At 36.4% G+C, this 18604-nt stretch overlaps 2 protein-coding genes across 4 annotated transcripts in view; both read right to left on the bottom strand.

Moving 5' to 3' along the window:
- Nucleotides 1–9866, bottom strand: part of LOC127956388 (copine-8) — a 112393-nt gene extending 102527 nt beyond the window's left edge. Inside the window, exon 1 of the mRNA XM_052554238.1 lies at nt 9544–9866. Coding sequence (XP_052410198.1) covers nt 9544–9653 — 110 coding nt within the window. The 5' untranslated portion in view covers nt 9654–9866. The remainder of the gene's footprint in view (nt 1–9543) is intronic.
- Nucleotides 9867–12874: 3008 nt separating this feature from the next.
- LOC127956521 (kinesin-like protein KIF21A) overlaps nt 12875–18604 on the bottom strand; it is a 44473-nt gene continuing 38743 nt past the window's right edge. For all 3 annotated transcript variants that reach the window (XM_052554540.1, XM_052554539.1, XM_052554542.1), the window contains 4 exons: nt 16357–16474; nt 15996–16166; nt 14872–15071; nt 12875–13468 (listed from right to left, as the gene is read on the bottom strand). In XM_052554540.1, coding sequence (XP_052410500.1) covers nt 13411–13468; nt 14872–15071; nt 15996–16166; nt 16357–16474 — 547 coding nt within the window. In that variant the 3' untranslated portion in view covers nt 12875–13410. The remainder of the gene's footprint in view (nt 13469–14871; nt 15072–15995; nt 16167–16356; nt 16475–18604) is intronic.

Raw genomic sequence — 18604 nt, 5'->3', positions numbered from 1 at the left:
CCTAACCCTATCCCATGTAGTTACCTTGTGTTACCAGAACTTTTTTAGATAAATACACTGTAAGTACACTATAAGTACATGTTAGTACACGTACTGTAAAATAAAGTGCAACCCAGATTCCTCATAGAGCTTAAAGGAACACTCCACTTTAAAAAATAAATAAAAAAATAGGCTCATTTTCCAACTCCCCTAGAGTTTAACAGTTGAGTTTTACTTCTTTCGAATCCATCCAGCCAATCTCCGGGTCTGGCGGTATTACTTCTAACTTAGCTTAGCATAGATCATTGAATCTGATTAGACCGTAAGCATCTCGCTTCAAAAAAGACCAAAGAGTTTCAATATTTTTCCTACTTAAAACTTGGCTCTTCTGTAGTTACATCTAAGAGGTCGACAGATATGGGTTTTTCACTGGTCGATGCTGATATTTAGAAATCAGGGCAGCCTATGGCCGACATATGATGCCTATTTTTTTGTCCCATAAGTTTTGTCTGAATCGAACGTGTTTCTGCTTTCACATGCAAATGACTTGTTGGACTTATGAAACGGCCTGCTCTGCCCTGCCATTAGCTGTGTGTGTAAAAGCCGCTGCTGCAGAGTGTGAGCGGTTCCATCACTCACGCGGCCTCAGAGCAGAGTTATCAGGTTTTCTCAGCAAAAGCCGTCCAATTGCTACCCAAAACTACCCCAATCACTTTTCAAGGGCAATCTGGGGGTAAAATACAATGATTCTTTGGTGGGTTTCCCCAGGTGAAAGTCGCATTCCAGGGGCTAACTATCAAATTATTGGGGTTGCTTTAACCTGCAGACATAAAAACAAATCCTGCGGCAGCAGTGTAAAGGAGCCGGACTTGGCAACACTGCCTCAGAGGGAGTTCAGCAACAACGCTTAGCTGCCCGGCGGTGCGCCTGCCTGTAAATCGGTCTAATTTTCAGCAAAATAGGCAGTACCGATTAAGTAAAAAAATGTCAAAAATCAACAGATTCCATCATGTACTAAGACCTACGGAAAATGAAAAGTTGCGATTTTCTAGCAACTATTCTTATTCCGGCATAATAATAAAGACACAATGATATTAAGCAGCTTCTGAAAGTCCCCAGCAACTATGCTACTGCTGCACCTACACAAACTAGCTGGGGACTATTTTAAGTTTATCAAAAACATGCCTCTTGCTCAAGGTTTGCCTTTTACATTTGAACTGTGACCTCCGCTTTGAAGTGGGGGGACGGGCAAGGAAAAGCAAATCAGCACAGTAATGTGTCATCCTGTGCCGTATAAATCTCCCATCAAGCCTGGGGAGCAGTAGACCAACAGAGGTTCACCAACGCAATGAGTCACATAGCAACCAGAATTTACCGCTTCGACGGGTTGCTGGAAACCCAGTGAGCGTTTGAGTCGGGGCCAATCACACAGTCCGCCTGGGCAGGTCATCGTCAGCCGCTTCAGAGAAAACAAGGTTTGTTCTACAGAACAAATAAACACAGCCCCCACTCCTTTTTGAAGATAAACACCCAAAAATTACACACATGCACCTAAATAAACGATTTCACAGAGAAATTTGCAGCTATTTATTCTGACAATACAGTAGCAACTCGATCTACTTCCAAGACTGCCCTGAAGCAACTTATTCAATTCTACTCTCATTTCATTCTACATGCTTTACTGCATTCTGCTACTAATAAATCCAGCAGCCATGTCTGGACTGAATGCAAGCCTTCTTCCTGTTCTGACCTTGCTTCTATAAAGAGAAAGCAAGTCTTTTTTTTTTCATAGAGTCCTAAGAAGTGTGTGATTTCTCTCATCACTGTCTGGGGACAAATAGTGTGCAATGTCAAGCCGCATCAACTAAAGCAATTGGCCTCCCATCAAAAGCAGCTGTAAAGTTCAAGAAACTAAAGGGGATACTATAGTTCACCAAAAAAAATGTATTCTGCCATTAATACTCAACCTCAACCTCTCCAAACACTTCTGACTCTATTTTATCTGTGATCTCCTGGCCACTTTTCTGGCCAAAAGTGAATGGGAAATGGAAAACTCGAAACCACATAGTCCACATTGAAGCTGTGCACCAATTGTGTGTGCGTCTAAAAAAGTCGTCTAAAAATCACATGATAATGGGATCGAAAATATCTAAAATATAAATCATTCACAGAAAATCTTCACACAAAATCCATGATGATTTCATGAGAATACGTGAGAGAAGTAGAAAGGATTTAGCTAAAAGTCAGATCTTTCCGTTGATGCGATTCATCTGGTTACAGGAGTGTTTCCTGTAAGTAAGTTTCCTGTTGTGGTGGTGTTTTCTGTAAGTAATTCCCTTCTTAAAGGGTTAGTTCAGCCCAAAAATGTACATTTGCCCTCAAAGCATCCTAGGTGTATATGACTTTCTTCTTTCAGACGAATTCAGTCAGTAGTTATATATAAAAAAAGCTCATCCAATATTTAGATTGGGATTAGGTGGGTGTTTTTGTTTTACAGTCCAAAAGTAGTCAAATAAAGTTTGTGCATCTATAATAAAATGTGCCTCACACCGCTCCAGGGGGTGAATAAAGGCTTCCTGTAGTGAATCAATGTGTTTTTGTAAGAAACATACCCATATTTAAAATGTTATAAATAATAACGTAGGACATATTTGTCGCGAATGTGCCTGTGAGATATGCTAGTCTTGCGAGTTTGTTTACAGGAGCAAAGGAAGCAGAGTATCCTTACTTTACCAAAGGAAAACCAGTCTCCTCTTGGCTTATATCGAAATCCTCTGACATTTATCTTTACAAATCCTTGTTTTGTGCTTCTAATTTGTGATTGGCATTTTGTTTTGCCTTCTCTCTTCCATGCTTTTTTAGGAAGATTTTTATGAATAAGATTTTAATCAACCCAGAATAATCAATGTGAATCTAGCCATTTTTGTTGCTAGTTGTTTTTCCATTATAATCCTATAGGTAAAAGATAGAAAGGAATATGCCTACGTGCTGGAATGTACAGAACTGATGAGAAACATAGGCTCTTTCTTTATACCAAAACAAGTAGAGGGCCTCTCCTCCCTAGGGAGGTATCAAAATTGCAAGCATAAGGAAAAGTCTGACTATTTGGAAACGCCCTGTATAAGGTATATAATAAGATGCTACCTAGCATTCGGGAGATCTTCCCATTTTATAACTTGGAAGAGCAAGGATTTTATATATATATGTATATATATATATATCAAATTGGAAGATATGTACTGTACAGAGGCCGGCTAAAAACATGGGCACATTTTCATTTTTGGGTGAACTAGTAATTTTGTCGCACATTCAGTTGATCATACAATGTTGGTTCAATAATTACAAGCTTTTCAGGAAACACAGAATCATTGAACGATGTATTGGTAATGCAGAACTTATGATCAAAGTTTGCTAATAGTTTGCATTGCTGAATAATTCATTTGCTTGCTATTGTATGGCTTCAGAAGACATAAAGTACAGAGTCATATGGTCTTCTTATGCAACCTTTTTGAAGCTTAAAAGCCAGTCCCTATTCATTGTATAGTTGCATATCAAATGAGACCAATACATTATTCAAATGTTTGGAACAACATGAGGGTGAGTAAATAAACTATTTCTTTAAAGCCACAGTACACCTCTCAAGCTCCCGTGTTCAAACAAATACAAAAACGTGAATAAATACGTAAAGCAACAAAGCAAAATGATGACAGACTGGTTAAAATCAATTCATCTCAGGGGATCAAACACATCTCCTGGCCGGAAACTGTGTAAATTATACACCCACACTCAGATTCTCATGCATTTGCACGCACACAGATCCAAACCACCTGCAAACCTGTGCTGCTTTGAGTGCTTTAAAGAATTTGCTGAACCAAATATTTAAATCATGCCATAATTTATTCTTTCAAAACCATTTTTTCCTCTGTGTAATGCAAAATAAGATGTTTTTAAGAATATCCAAGCTGCCATGAAATGGAAACATAATGAAAAGTATGCACAGAATACTACTACTTTCCTTGATTCATTTCACTCTCAAGCTAAAATAAATAAATAAATAAAAACAAGTGAACCCACCATGGCCTTTGTAAAGTGAGGTTATTCCACGAATAATAATAAATTCTGCATAAAATTAAGCATGTGATGTTTCATGCTCAAAAGGTGATCTAAGGATACTGGGTTGTGGAGCAGAAATGCTGAGAAATCCATCGAGAGAGACTAGACTCAGGTGGGTCTGTGGATGCTCTTTTGACCCTCCAGATCAGTTCCAGAATAAATGAGACCCCCAGTACCTCCCCACCTGAGCAAGGGCTTATTAAAAACATTCCTAATGAGCATCTCCTAATGAAGTTAGACATGATTGGCATGCTGGATCTTAGTGGATACTCTCAGTGACATGAATTTTTGATGAATGAGACCAGTCCTGGGTAAAAGTGGTGTTTCAGGATGGGACAGTAATCCCTAAATGTGAAAGGAAAAACCTTTTTAAGTGTTCTGAAAGGAATGTTCTAGGTTTAGTAAACAATATCAGGGTTTCTGCATTACCGGAAGTTCCAGGTCAATTTGGAAACCATCGATTGGCTGTAAAACTGATAAACAATATGACCTACATTAATAAAAGATTGCATAACACGCTCCTTATTTTTGCAAAATAAAACGGGTTTAAAAAAAAAAGAAAAAAAAAAAAAGAAAAAAGTGTGAGATGAATATATGAAGATATTTGTTGTGCATTTGCAGAGCTTATATCCAACTCCATTCCAAATTTTCCTATCACAGACTAACTCGTCTCCCAGCATGCTTCTGCTTCAATGCCAACAAAGTGGGAATTAACAACAGCCATGTCTTTTTAGTCACACTTTAAATTAGGTTTCTATATATTAACATTAAAATAAGCATGTGGAACAATGTATTTACATGCATTTTCAAATGTAACTGCAATGTAATAACTTAATATTGTTAAAACATCGGATATAAATCGGGTCCACTACAGGAGCTTTTGCACGCGTAGTTCTAGAAACTAGCCAGCAGGGTCATTCCTAGAGAACCAATTTCCTCCTCGGGTTGTTTTCCTGAGTGCATTGGCACCGACAGAACAAACTCTGAAGTGGTCGACAGCGATGTCTTTATTCACAGCATTTACAAACATCAACAACCAGAGAATGAAGGACGTGGTGTTCAGGACTGTTTTTGTTGTGTGTCATGGGCTTCGTGATAATGGAGATGTTATGTAAACGCTCAATTTACTCGATTAAAAGAACATGAAAGTCTGACTAAATCTCCAATGACAACTTACATATCATTCAAGGCTGAAAAAAGAACCCTTTTTTTTTTATCCCTAATTCACTGTTTTGCATTCAGTCCACTTAAATATGTAAAAATAGCGTTTCTTAATCAATTTGTGTTAGGATAAACTTAATCATTTTTATGGTAAACTGGACAGTTGAATTTTAGTTACCTGCATATGACTGGATCAAGAAAGCAAATATTGAAATAAAGTGCTATTTTATGAGTTTCCAAGTAAAGGGAAAGACCTGCTAGTGTTTCATTTTCATTTACTTTGACATTTAAAAGAGTTTCTGTCATATTGAAGATGAAGTAATTACTTTTATAAGACATCAGATTTACATCTTTTGCCTCAGGCCATATCTAGAGACCAAAATAGTATACAGGCTAAGAGATATATAGGCCTATGTAAGTCTTGAGGGAGGACTTTTTTTGACTCAGGACACCAAGGAACACCATATCAACACTTTATCAATATATATCAATCCAATTGTATTGATTTTACATTACTATTATTATACCGTAGTGTCTATTTAAACTAAGTGCAAATAGCTCAGCTTGTTGGCTGAAGCTATTTACACTAACTCCGCCCACCAACGTGTGATTGGGATAGTCAACACTGCCAAAGACAACTGACAATCGTCAACTCCAGTGGCGCAGATGGTAAAACGTGACGGAATACGCAGAATTACTTGGACTCAAATAACAAAGTTCTGTGAGTCAAACCAAAAGGTATTTAACAGCAGAATTAGCCTGCTAACTGAAGTGTAGCTGTTTCCCAATCACTCTCATCAGCGTCCATATGGGATTCTTATCTATCTGTGACAGCCCACTCCAGCTTTAATAAAGCCATAAAGATTGGGAAATGCACATTTATGTGTTCCAGAGTGGAACATTCCGGTTGAATTACATTGGGTTACTGATTAATCAGTACGAAAGGAAATACATTTCTATGACTTTTAAGACAATACAACTGAGAGCACTGAGTTGAACATTAGTCGCACATAACACTTAATCTCTGAGGCGTGTTTCCCAAAAGCATAGTTTTCAGTGTTATAAGTAAGAATACTGGAACTTTCAACTTGCTTTGGTACAGTTTATCAGAGAGAGAGAAGACCACACGTGAATTGATATTCATTTATATCATTACAGCAAAACCATTGTTGACTACATCTGAGAATAATTATTGCTCACAGAAAGAATCTGTGCAGACCTGAATGTGTGATGTTGTTCGACAGTGAGTCTGTGGCATTACTGTAATAGGGCTTCCACCAATTATTGTGTCAAATTCCTTTTTAATGACAAACATCACGAGTAATGAAGACATCTATTTATGTTAGTTATGTACATTTACTAATCTATGTGTAATGTAATGTCTCGACGTCATACGTTTCATATATTTGCTAGTTAAAACTACTTTAAAATGATTATGCATTCCGTTTCACGAGCTTGCATTGCGAGAATACAGGAACTATTTGTACTTTTAAAGATTACCCCCTTTGTACCGGGTCCAAAAATAGCATGCAAAATGTTTGTGTTTCATTTGCAAAGCATTCCTTATATGGTATCAGCCCATATATGGGTTCATTTGAAAGCTTAGAGTGTTTTCTTTACAAAGAATAAGTTCCGAAGGTCGTGTAGCAGCGTCCGGCTCGCGTATTTGCCCTGATAATGCGTCAAAACAAACAGACGGGATGCTGGAAGACGAGAGATACAGATGATGGAGACCGGTCAGATGTCCTAATCAGTATACCAAAACAGAATGGACATAAATGAAATGATATGAAGCTGGAGATTGTGGATTCTATTTTATATTGTGATAGACCGGATATTTTTATAATTTAAAGCAGTTTGCTAGCTTGCAGTTTTGAGTTATCCATTTTCAAAGACAGTGTTTAGAACACACACACACACACACACACACACAAAAAAGCGGCTTGTATTGAGGTGGTTCATCATATGTGAAAACAACATAAATAATACTATTTGTCACAAGCAGCAGCTTTTTATGTAACTTCAAAGTGTTTTCTGGAAAATGATATAAAGATATTGCATGTATTCCATGGCAAATAAGCATTGGGACACTACAAATTAGGCCAGGCGGAAATTGTAAACAAAAAGGATATTATTCCTTCCTTCAGTTGGAATAGAATAACGTTTGCATAGATTATGAAAGAAAGACATTTCCTTTTTCCTCTTTTAGTTTACATCTGCTGGAAATACATAAACATAAAAATAGGCCCTTAATTGCCTGAGCTATAAAGTTTCAAACTTCAGTATACTAAAAAACTTTTCCCTTTTTATTATAACACAGAAAACATATAAAATCATTTGTATCCATTTCAACAGTGTTTGAAGTCATTTCAAAGGGTTTCCTGTAAAATGATACCAATCTTTTGCATGTTCACCTCTGTATGTAGGTATGACTAGCTTTTGAATCTAGGTAGTAAGATTCCAGGCGGAAATCCCCAAAATAGCATTTGGGCTTAATTAAGGATTAAAAGGTGAATGTATTTGTGATCTTTAAATGACATCCACTTCTACTCAAACCAAAAAAAAAAAAAAAACACGCAATCCAACTATATCATCTCTACAAAGCCCTTTAAAACAGACTGGATTTAGCCAATGTAAACCAGTCATGTTAGAAATTCTCTATAGCCATTGACCAACTTGTATATGATTACATTGACCTAACACCCTCACGCGCTTCTAGTTTTCAATAATTGCACGGCCAAGAAACCACTCGCGCTGGAAATTGAACTCTGGCCACACTGAAACATAACTGACAGCTAAAAAAACAAACTTCAAAACACACCTGTGGCGGGCCTTGAGATAGCCACAACACCAGACACTAAATATAATATGCAGCTTATGGATTAGCATTTTATTTTAGGGGGTTTACTGTGACTGAATACAGACACTCTCCTCTATCTGCTCATCTGATAACCATGGTGACAGTGGTAAAGTGGCCCTACGGTAGAGGAATGCACCTGATCGTAACCATGGCATCACTTCTGTTCCCTTCCCACCTGGTGCAGTGTGTGTGTGTGTGTATTCCTTGTTGCACAAGCCTGCCCAAGGGGACATGGAGCATAGTAACTCACCGTCAACATCTCCTCACAATGGCTGAGCGGACATCTCCTGCCCACTCATATTTGTTTATGACAGCCTAGCCAGATGCATCAAAATACGTATACGCATAAATCATCATATGCGCATATGTTTTATTAAAGCCATCGTTTTTCGGGCTGTTGTTATGAGATATCAAAAGCAAATCCCCAGTAATGCTATGGTATGTAGAGGATTTATTATTATAAATACATTTTACACTTTGAAATGAGAAATTGGACAGATCGATCAAAACAGTATTTTAAAAGATGTCAGGATTGCGTCTGATACAAGGCTTCAAATCATCAAGAAACGTCATTCAAATGATCATAATTGTGTGTAAATGTGTAGTGGAGCTTTGCAATTTAATTAAAATTGTAAAAAAAAAAAAAAAATCTAAAAGGTTTTTTTTTCGGAAGTAGATTATTATTAATCAATATTCATTTAATATAAAAACAACATAAATCAATGAGAGGTCTATATGACGACACGTGTGTGGTCAGGTTTTCCAAATTTGTGAAGACAAAAAAAATTAATAATAATAAAGTAAACCTGAATAAGAATAAGAACGGTTTCATAAAATTACCAAAGATAAGGTTTTATGGATTGAAAATATAATTAGTTCTCTATGTAAGTCAACGGAAAGCCCCCATCATGATATGAAAACAAACGCGAGTGTGTCATCGCTTTACTGTTTGTTTATGACACACATGAGAAAAAAAAAATCAAAACCATTACGCAATCCACATTTAATCAAACCGTAAAGCAATTAATTTCACTTCTTAAGTTGTTATCCATCTCAGAAAAGCCCCACGCGGTTATTCCAAAACAAAAACAAAACTTCATGTTTTCATTTTAACAACTAACAGCTGGTGGGAGAAGCGTCGCGGATTTGTTTTGGTGCGAAGGAAAGCGACAGCTAGAGAAACTCCGAGAGGAAAAGTACGGTCGAAATATATACAGTTTTTCATTATTATATCCATAGCTTACTACACCGCATAAAAACACTTGCGTATGATATTTCTTGAAAAAGAAATCAGGTTATAACCTGGTTTTGTGCCAAAAATGTCACGCGTAATTGCGTTTTCTCCAAACGTACCATTTCAACGCCACACGTAATATCAATAAAAAGGCAGTTGTTTGTAAAAGTGTGAGCGGTACGTAAACGTTCCTCACCTGCACGAGACTGTAATCTCAACTTTTGTAGCAGGAATAGTCGCGTTGAGAGGGTCGAAGTCTCCAGTCGTCGCCATATTCAGGAAACCGCAACTGCTCATGCCGTTCATGGCGAGGAGGTTTCTTTCTTTAACCCGTGCACACGGAAGAGGACGGACGCTCGCGCCGCTTTACGCGAGGGAATTCATGGGCGATTTCGAAAGACTGCAAGGAGGAAAGCAGAGCTTCTGTCAGTCCAGAACAGAGACAGCGTCCCCTCTGCTCTCCACCGAGAGTGTGAATGTGTTTGAGAGTGAGTGTGTGTGTGTGTGTGTGGTGCTGCTCTGGCGAAGGAACGATGCCACACTTGGAGAATTCTTCATCTGAGACTCAAAACAGATTTAACACTGACAATGCCGTGACAAAAATACAACAACAACAACAACAGTTCAAAAGCATCTTGTGCTTAATACCGTTCTGCTTCTTGTTATAAATAATAATAATTATAATAATAATAATAATAATTTTTAAAGAATATATTCATTATTCAGTAGTATCTTGTTCTTAATACCATTCTGCTTCTTGTTATAGATAATAATAATAATAATAATAATAATAATAATAATAATTTTTAAAGATTATATTCATTATTCAGTAGTCGAATTGTTGAATACAACTGTTGTATAATGTAATTAACAAATTATTTATGGCATATTATTCTATTCTATTCAATTATATTCTCTCTCTCTCTCTCTATATATATATAATATACATAATATTATAATGTAATACATTAACATAAACATGCTATATTTAAAAAAACAATATATATATACATATGTTTGTGTGTGTGTGTGTATTGTTATATAATATTAATATGATGTATACTATAATAGAAATAGTATATTAAAAGCAACAACAATAATAATAATAGCAATTATACTCGTAATATTTATCATGTTTGACGTATGTTGTACAGTGTAATAATTTCATTATTGTTTTTCAATAATGTAACAACATTTAGCATCAAACATTTAACCTCATTTTTTTCTGTTCATGTAAGATTCATTTAGTGTAGATTCATTAATACAGCTTGGTCTGCGATCCTGTTGGAAATGATTGAATCTAATGTCACATGCATATTTTTATTTTAGACTGAGTAACATTAGTAATAACACAATGCATGTTTATGTATATAATTGTGACTGTTAAAGGCCACTTTACGATCAGCTGCTTTAATCTTTCTATAAAGTTCTTTCACAAACTGAAGTGATTAATATATTACTGGGCATCCAGGACGTCATTTTAAATGTCTTTCACAACTGCAGCATTTTGATAAACGTCTTCTTAAGCAATATAGGGACTTAATAGAACTATACCATTAAAGCTCATTGGATAGTGTGTCATGTGACTAAACACACTGTAAGGATGCCATGTACTGTATGCACAGTGTATATTTCCATGTTAAATCTAAACCTCTCACATCCTTGTGACTCAATTCACAAACAGAGATGAGTTCATTATGTTGCATTGTTCTCAAATGAGGCATGTTGCATCGACTCTCTTTACAGTGGCTCTGAATATATCCAATTATCACACATTATGACGAGTGTCGTGTTGAATTTTTGCGGTTATACTGAATGCCATGTCAGGTTACTCATGGAAAAACTCTCATTTCAGAGATCAACAACCGCTGATCAGTTGAATTATGTATTCAGTTAGTGATCACCAATTCATACCAACTGGAAACAACTAGGGTGACCATCAACACAACCACTAAACTCCTGCACAGACAATTATAGATGAATCCACAACTGTCTAAGGAACACATACTGTATGAAATAAAACCGAATTCAAGACCAATTTTCTGCAGGGTTACAAATGATTTGTTTTAATAATAGTGAATGTTACTGCAGCTGCTGTTCGAGTCTTTAAATGAATGGCAGAATTGAATGGATCGCCTATAAGTGGCTCTTTTGTTGAAATACAAATGAGACATTAAATATTCAAGTGGAAATGGGAATTAAAAAAAAGAGCTTCTGTATGCTCTCATACTCTGAAGCAGATGTTTAATGTGCCACTGTTTGCTATAGAAAGTGACTGTAAGTATCAATATGTTTGTAATTATTTTAGGAAACCAGTTTGCCATCCGGCATATACTCGAAATGCTCAATTGTTTATCCAGAAAGAAAAAAATGCAGTAGAGTGGTTATACATTTATTAAATAGCTCATTCCATTTAATAATAAAAGAAAATATATGCATTATAATTATACATTTCTTCAAATTTTTATTTTTATTTCAGATAACGAAAAAGATTTTTAATAAGGTGAAGTTAAAAATAACAACACTGATGCATCCAGCATTATAGTTTTTTGTATAATATTTTTTAATATATATATATATATATATATATTTTTTTTTTTTAATAAAAAAATTATAATTATAATTATAATTATAATAATAATATATATATATATTTATATATATATATATATATATATATATATATATATATATATATATATATATATATATATATATATATATTTAAAAATATTATACAAAATTTTATTTAAAAAATGTATAATGCTGGATGCATGGTCAGAATCAGTATTGTTATTTTTAACTTCACCTTATTAAAAATCTTTTTCGTTATCTGAAATAAAAATAAAAATTTTATAATTATAATGCATATATTTTCTTTTATTAAATAGAATTAGCTATATATGTATATAAAATCATGACATTTTATTCAGAGAATGCATTTTTATATTGAGTTTTATTTTTCATTCGCACCTGCCTACAGTTGTTCAAACTGAATACAGTATAATGTTCTAATTCTTCCAGTGAAGGCAGACGGATGACTGGCATTACAGCTGAGAACGGACAGATGACGTGAGGGTGTTTGTGCTCGAGAGGAGAGATTCCTTACAGCTGAGTGAGTTCCCTCTTCTTCTAAATTTAGACGAGTGCCTTGTGAGATGGAGATGGCTGTAAGAGAAGGTCTTGAGCCATGTCCGTCAGCTACAACGTTACACAACGCTCAGCTACTATCTCTTAATGTGCTGCAGATACGAGTAGAAAACCCCCGGAAAAGCAGTTCACATTTTTCCCAGATTTTAATTCAGAAACACTCAAAACTCCCAAGCACTCTCCGAACAAAATGATAAATGTCAGTCTTTTTTTCTCAAATAGTCCCTTTGATGTAAAGATCATCCACAGTATATACACTATATTTTCCAGTTCCCCGTCCATTATGTGTGGACTGCCCTCTAGTGATATTATTCTGACCCTGCAGTTATATCCGTTTAAGCTTATTCTGTCAGTCTGAAACACTGCAGAAACACCTGTGGGATTTTGACAGATGCAGTTTATTTCACTCGCCATCTGACATTGATAATAACTACAGTACATCAAAGGAAATCTTTCTCTACAGCGTCCTCAACCGGAAAATGGAAAACAACCGGTTCAGGCTGGTAAAACACCAAACAGACACTGACGCTGTTATCACTGTACCCTTCCAGTGCAGGTGCATTGAGATCTGTGACGCGTCGTAGTTCCACCGGAAAGATTCACACAAAGAAGAGTCTAACTTTGGTCAACAGACATCGGAAAAGAGCTGACATCAATATTAACGAATAATTTAAAAGCATATTGGTTTGTGTGCTTCTTAAGCACTGCTCATACGGCAGTCTGTGATGCCCAACGCCCAGCTTTAGGACGGTGCCACATCAAAAAACACGTATTGACCTACAATATCCCCCTTTGTAGTCAGCAACAGCTAAACGGGGCACTTCAACACTACAGACGAGGAAAGTAGAGTTTCAGGAAAGTAGAGGGATTTCTTGTAGGAAGCCAAAATCTTTCCAGTGACCCTGTGTTCTCATCAGTGAAGGCCGTCCTCTAAAGATCCTTTCACTTGCCAGATCTTGACTGTCCGGTCACTGTGAAAAAGCAACGAGAGAGTTCAGATCAATCATTTATACAGCTTTACTGCTCACTATAAAGCAGTGTTAGCAAACGTTTCTATATTTTCTGAAAAGTGGTCATGGGCCAAAAGCTGCCACAATGCTAGGCTCTTGTGAATCCTGAATGGTTGCTCCACAACTGCTAAGGTGTATATGTATAGGTTATGTTATTTATGCAGTTACCAAGGTGTTGCTATTTAGACCTGGGTAGATTACTTACAAATTGTGGTCTATGAATGATTATTCATTTTAGGTAATGCAATTTCCGACTAATTGTTAACTTGTTTTAAACTTACCATTTAACATACCATATTGATATAAAAAGCAAAGGGAAATCAAATATATTCCATTTTATGACATGAACATTATAAGATGCATTCCATATTGATTTAACCCAAACTAGGTTAAAGTAGGAACAGGTTTGTGAGTTGATAAAAAGCTAATAATTAATTAAATCATAAACATAAAATAATTAAAAACACTCAAATCTGAAATATTTCATTGGTTTAGAAAGAAAATATTTCCGGATGACAAAAATGTTTGCAGGTCCCATTGTTTCATACATGGTCTAAATGCTTAAGGAGTACAGTAACCCCAACCTTCCCCCCCCCCCCCCAAAAAAAAATTCAGAAACATGGATCAAAAAATTATTTACATGACTTTTAAATGACCATTCAAAGTATATTGTGACTATAGTCAAAGCTAAATAGTATGACACACCGTAGATGTTTAAGAAAGGAACATTTTAAAGCAAAAAAGAAGAATTATGGATAATTATTTAATTATGAATGATTTACTGACACTGTAACTTTCCAGAAACTATCTAAAAATCAGTGGAATATTCACCAAAAAATCCTAGAAAGTTTTTTTTAAAACTTCTGGAATGTTTCTGAAATTTACTGGCAATGTTCCACCTTTTTGCAACCCTAGTTTCTACCCAGCTCTGTTGGTAGTTTGCCATGTAGTTAGTAGGGTGTTCCAATCATTTTTAGAACAATAGCTTGCTAACATACCAGTAACACAATGGATTTGCACTTTTTTAGTAATATTTTGCTTTTCTTTTTAGTAATTTCCTGACATTGTAGCGACAACACTGCATGTCCGTAATTTCATTACCATCAAGTTACCAAGTTTGTAAGTTCAGAAGTTATCCAAGAACATTTCAGTTACATACGATATTCAAAATACTCAATAATTTAACGACTTATTAACTTGGGCATGTCCATCCATAGAACAACAAGTTGAGTAAACAGTTACATCATGGCAGAACATTGCTATGCATTGGCTAGCTAGGGTTTTGGCTAAAGCTGTTAGTTCTGTTCATTTGTATTTTATATATGTGTGTGTTCTTTGTTGATATCTGAATGCCTGTCACTCACTCTGAGGCGGTAAAGAGCTGACTGCCGTTTGTGCAGATGTCATTGACAGAGCTGTCATGACCCCTTATTTCTCCCAGAGCTCTGAGCGTGTCTGCGTGCCAGAATTTGAGCAGTCCGCCCTTGCAGCCGCTCATAACAGCGCTGGAGTCCGGGACCACCGCCAGAGAGCTCAGGAGATCAGAGTGAGCCTGTTCTACCTGCTGCAAGATGAAGAAAACACGCAAACAATTCAATTACAGCAGGATAAGCAAAACTCAGTCTTTATGTGAGAGAGTTAAAAGTCACTTCAGGATTTATCTTTAGATATAAACAAAAGTCAACCCTGTCCCAAACTCTAGTGATCTGTCTACTGTACAGTAGAATATGGAAACATCTGAAACCAAATAACTGCTACTAAGATGAATGGAAGTGCTAACAAATACGTTTTTCCAAGTATTAAAGACTTTAGGCATTAGCATATTGCTAAGCTAATGACTTAATAAACGAGACACTAAGAGACTAGGACTGCTAACAATTGATTTTAAAAGTATGTAGCATGTTATGCTAGTCTAGCATCTCAATCTTCTCATAAGGGTTATATAATGTTCCTCTGGCTCAAGTGGTAGAGCATTGCATTAGTAATGCAAGGTTGTGGGTTCGATTCCCAGGGTACACATGTTAGGTAAAAAATGTTAGCCTGAATGCACTGTAAGTCACTTTGGATAAAAGCTCTGCTAAATGCATACATTTATTTAAACTTAAATTTAAAAGTAATGTCTTAGCATGTGGCGACCCTATATTAGGCTACACATTGGGTAAAATAGCCACATTTAAATGAGATAAACCATAACCATTTTCTAAGAGCACTTATTTAGCATTACAATAAAAGGTGGTATATTCATAATAATATTTGATCTCGATTCCATCATCTTAAATGACAATTACAAAGACTATCCTTAAAATAATTATTGCAATGTTGATTTCCATTTGAGTCACAGTGAGATCTTAAAGTAGGCACCACAGTTTTGCTGCATAATGTTTGGGAGTGATTTAGTTTTGGAAATGATGCCTGAAAATGCTGCTTAGGTAGGCAGCTCACTAGGATTTGGAACACAGCCATTGCGTTTACCTGCAACTTTACTTACCTCTTGTAGCTGTTTGTGGGTTAAGTCCCATTTTTTAATGCAGGAGTCTCTGGCAGCAGTAAAAAGTGAATTGCCGTGAATGGCAAGAGCCTCGAGCCCATCCTGATGGGATGGGTCAAAATGATGTGTGGCGCTGATGCTGCCCTGAGTGCCTTCCACCACGTCAAACATCTGCAAAACAAGAAAATAGAGTCCAAAAGCATGTTCCTGTATAGGAATTTTGTTTCTTGTTGCACTTGCGGCCATATTAATAGTTTAAACTACTGTTTGTGTTCAAGCATCCATAAATGAGCTGCAACAGCTTGAGCCATGACCAAAAGGTGAAAATGATGTAGTTCACACACAGCATGTTCGAACATACCTTGACGGTGTGATCTTTTGAGCCTGTTATGACCACATCTTGACCCTTCCCCATCTGGTCTACCGTAAGACACATTACCGGCCCCAGATGTCCCGTCAGTTTTCCAGTAGATACAAACCTTTAGACAACACAAACAAACAAAACGTTTGTAAATGGAGACTTAATGCTAGAATACACTACAAAGACTTTTACAGGTCTTTAAAAGGTGTCTTATACTTGCTAACTACGAAAAATATAGATTATATTGCATGTTAGCTTGCTTATTTCAAAAGCATGGTTTATCTAACACTTGCTACGATTGCTTGGTCCAAACCTGATTTTGACTACTCAATATTTTGTTTGCACTATTTTTTTTTTTTACCGAACAAAACGTCAAACATTTGTATCATTAAAACAACATCGGTTTCCTCATTTTGCTAGTTAACAATGATGCAGGATAATACTGCTAAATGCATATCATTGCTTGCTTTACTTTTATACTTTGCTGGTGTGTACATAGCTTCGGTAAACAGTAGGGGTGCTCCGATCACGATCGGCCGATCGTTAATGCGCATCTCGTCAGTAAAGCCGGTTCTCTAATCAGCGGTAAATTCCATCAGGTGCGTGATTTCACATAGAGCAGCTGTTACTACACAGAGCCGTTGTTAACTGAGAAGATGCGCAAATAAACGCTGAAAATGAACGTGGATTTGTGCAGCTTCTCAGTTAACAACGGATCTGTGTAGTAACAGCTGCTTGATGTGAAATCACGCACCTGATGGAATTTACTGCTGATTAGAGAACCGGCTTTACTGACGAGATGCGCATAATGCAGTCCCTCCAGAAAATGCGACAATGCGATCGCCTGATTTAATGCATAATCAGCCAAAGGCCGCATATTTATGCAGGGTCGCATTTTTTCAAATACGCCGCTCTTTTGCAGCATAAATTACCGATTTCAGAAAGCAAAATATGCGGGGCTAGCATGATTTCATAATCCCTGTATTTTCGTTGCAAAAAACTCACATATATATTAGCAGAAAGTTGAAAAATGTTGCGTTTACTTCACACAAGTAAAGCGCCATTTTCCCCCTATTGCCATGGGAACCTTATGAAGTGACGTAATTACGTGACGTGAACATCATCTGCAAACCCCGCGGTGAAACCAGGGTGAAACTTGAAGCGCACAAATCATTCTTATTTGCCCCCAAAAATAAGCGCAAAAGAACGTGCAAAGCAGTTTCCCGATTTGTTACATGACAGTGGAGCCAAATTATATTGCGAGAACTTGTGAAAACTGCGGTTTGATGAAATACAGAAAAAAAGGTGATTCCCCCAACACCCCCTTCTCACTAGGCTACTAACACTGTTGTAGTTTCATTCAGAAGTTGATGCCAATTTACAGTTGCAAGATTGCACTTTTTTGTTACAGAACAGTACCAAAAACTTACAGTTGTAATTATATTAGTAGTATGTAAAATAACTTAGGTTGCAGTAAGAGATTACAACTTAAATATTCTGTGATTTAGTATGCTCGCTTATCATAGGAAGTAATAAGAAATTACTCTTTACATTAAGGTAACGTTAGTAGCCTAGTGAGAAAAAGGTGTTGGGGAATCACCTTTTTTTCTCTTTTTCATCAAACCGCAGTTTTTGCAAGCTCACGCAATTTCATTGCATAAAATTGCAAAAATATCCTGCATATTCCATCGCATTTTTTAAGAAAACGTGCCGCAAAATCAAGGATTTTTGCCCGCAACAATAACAAAAAAAATCTGCGTTTTTCTGGAGGGACTGATAATGATCGGCGCACCCCTAGTAAACAGCATTCAAATAATCCATACAAACCACAATATGACATCAAATGAACCAGTGTGCGAAACAAAAATTGCTATTGTAAGTCATGCATGTCAATTAGCATGTCATAGTAACAAGAAAATATGCTCGGGACCACAGGTAGAGAGCTGTAGTTCCAATCACACAAACTGCGAACCACATTAGTCGTAAAAATGGAACTTGTGAATATAGTTGGCTAACAATTCTTTTGGGAAACACCCCTGGTTAGTTACATGAGTACATTAGCATGTGTTCTACGATTCATTCCCTCTTTTAGGTCAACTATTGTTATAGTTGGGTTTAGGAGAGTATAGCTAGTTTGAGTGTACGAATTAGCGTGACAATTTGCGTGCTGCCACGTGAAAAAAAATTGCATTCTTAATGGCCACATCTGTAGATGAGTAAAACAACATCTAGTATAATTTGAATATTG

The sequence above is a fragment of the Carassius gibelio genome, chromosome B4 (genome assembly GCF_023724105.1).
Source record: "Carassius gibelio isolate Cgi1373 ecotype wild population from Czech Republic chromosome B4, carGib1.2-hapl.c, whole genome shotgun sequence".
Classification (NCBI taxonomy): domain Eukaryota; kingdom Metazoa; phylum Chordata; class Actinopteri; order Cypriniformes; family Cyprinidae; genus Carassius; species Carassius gibelio.
This window is presented reverse-complemented; position numbering and strand designations above follow the sequence as displayed.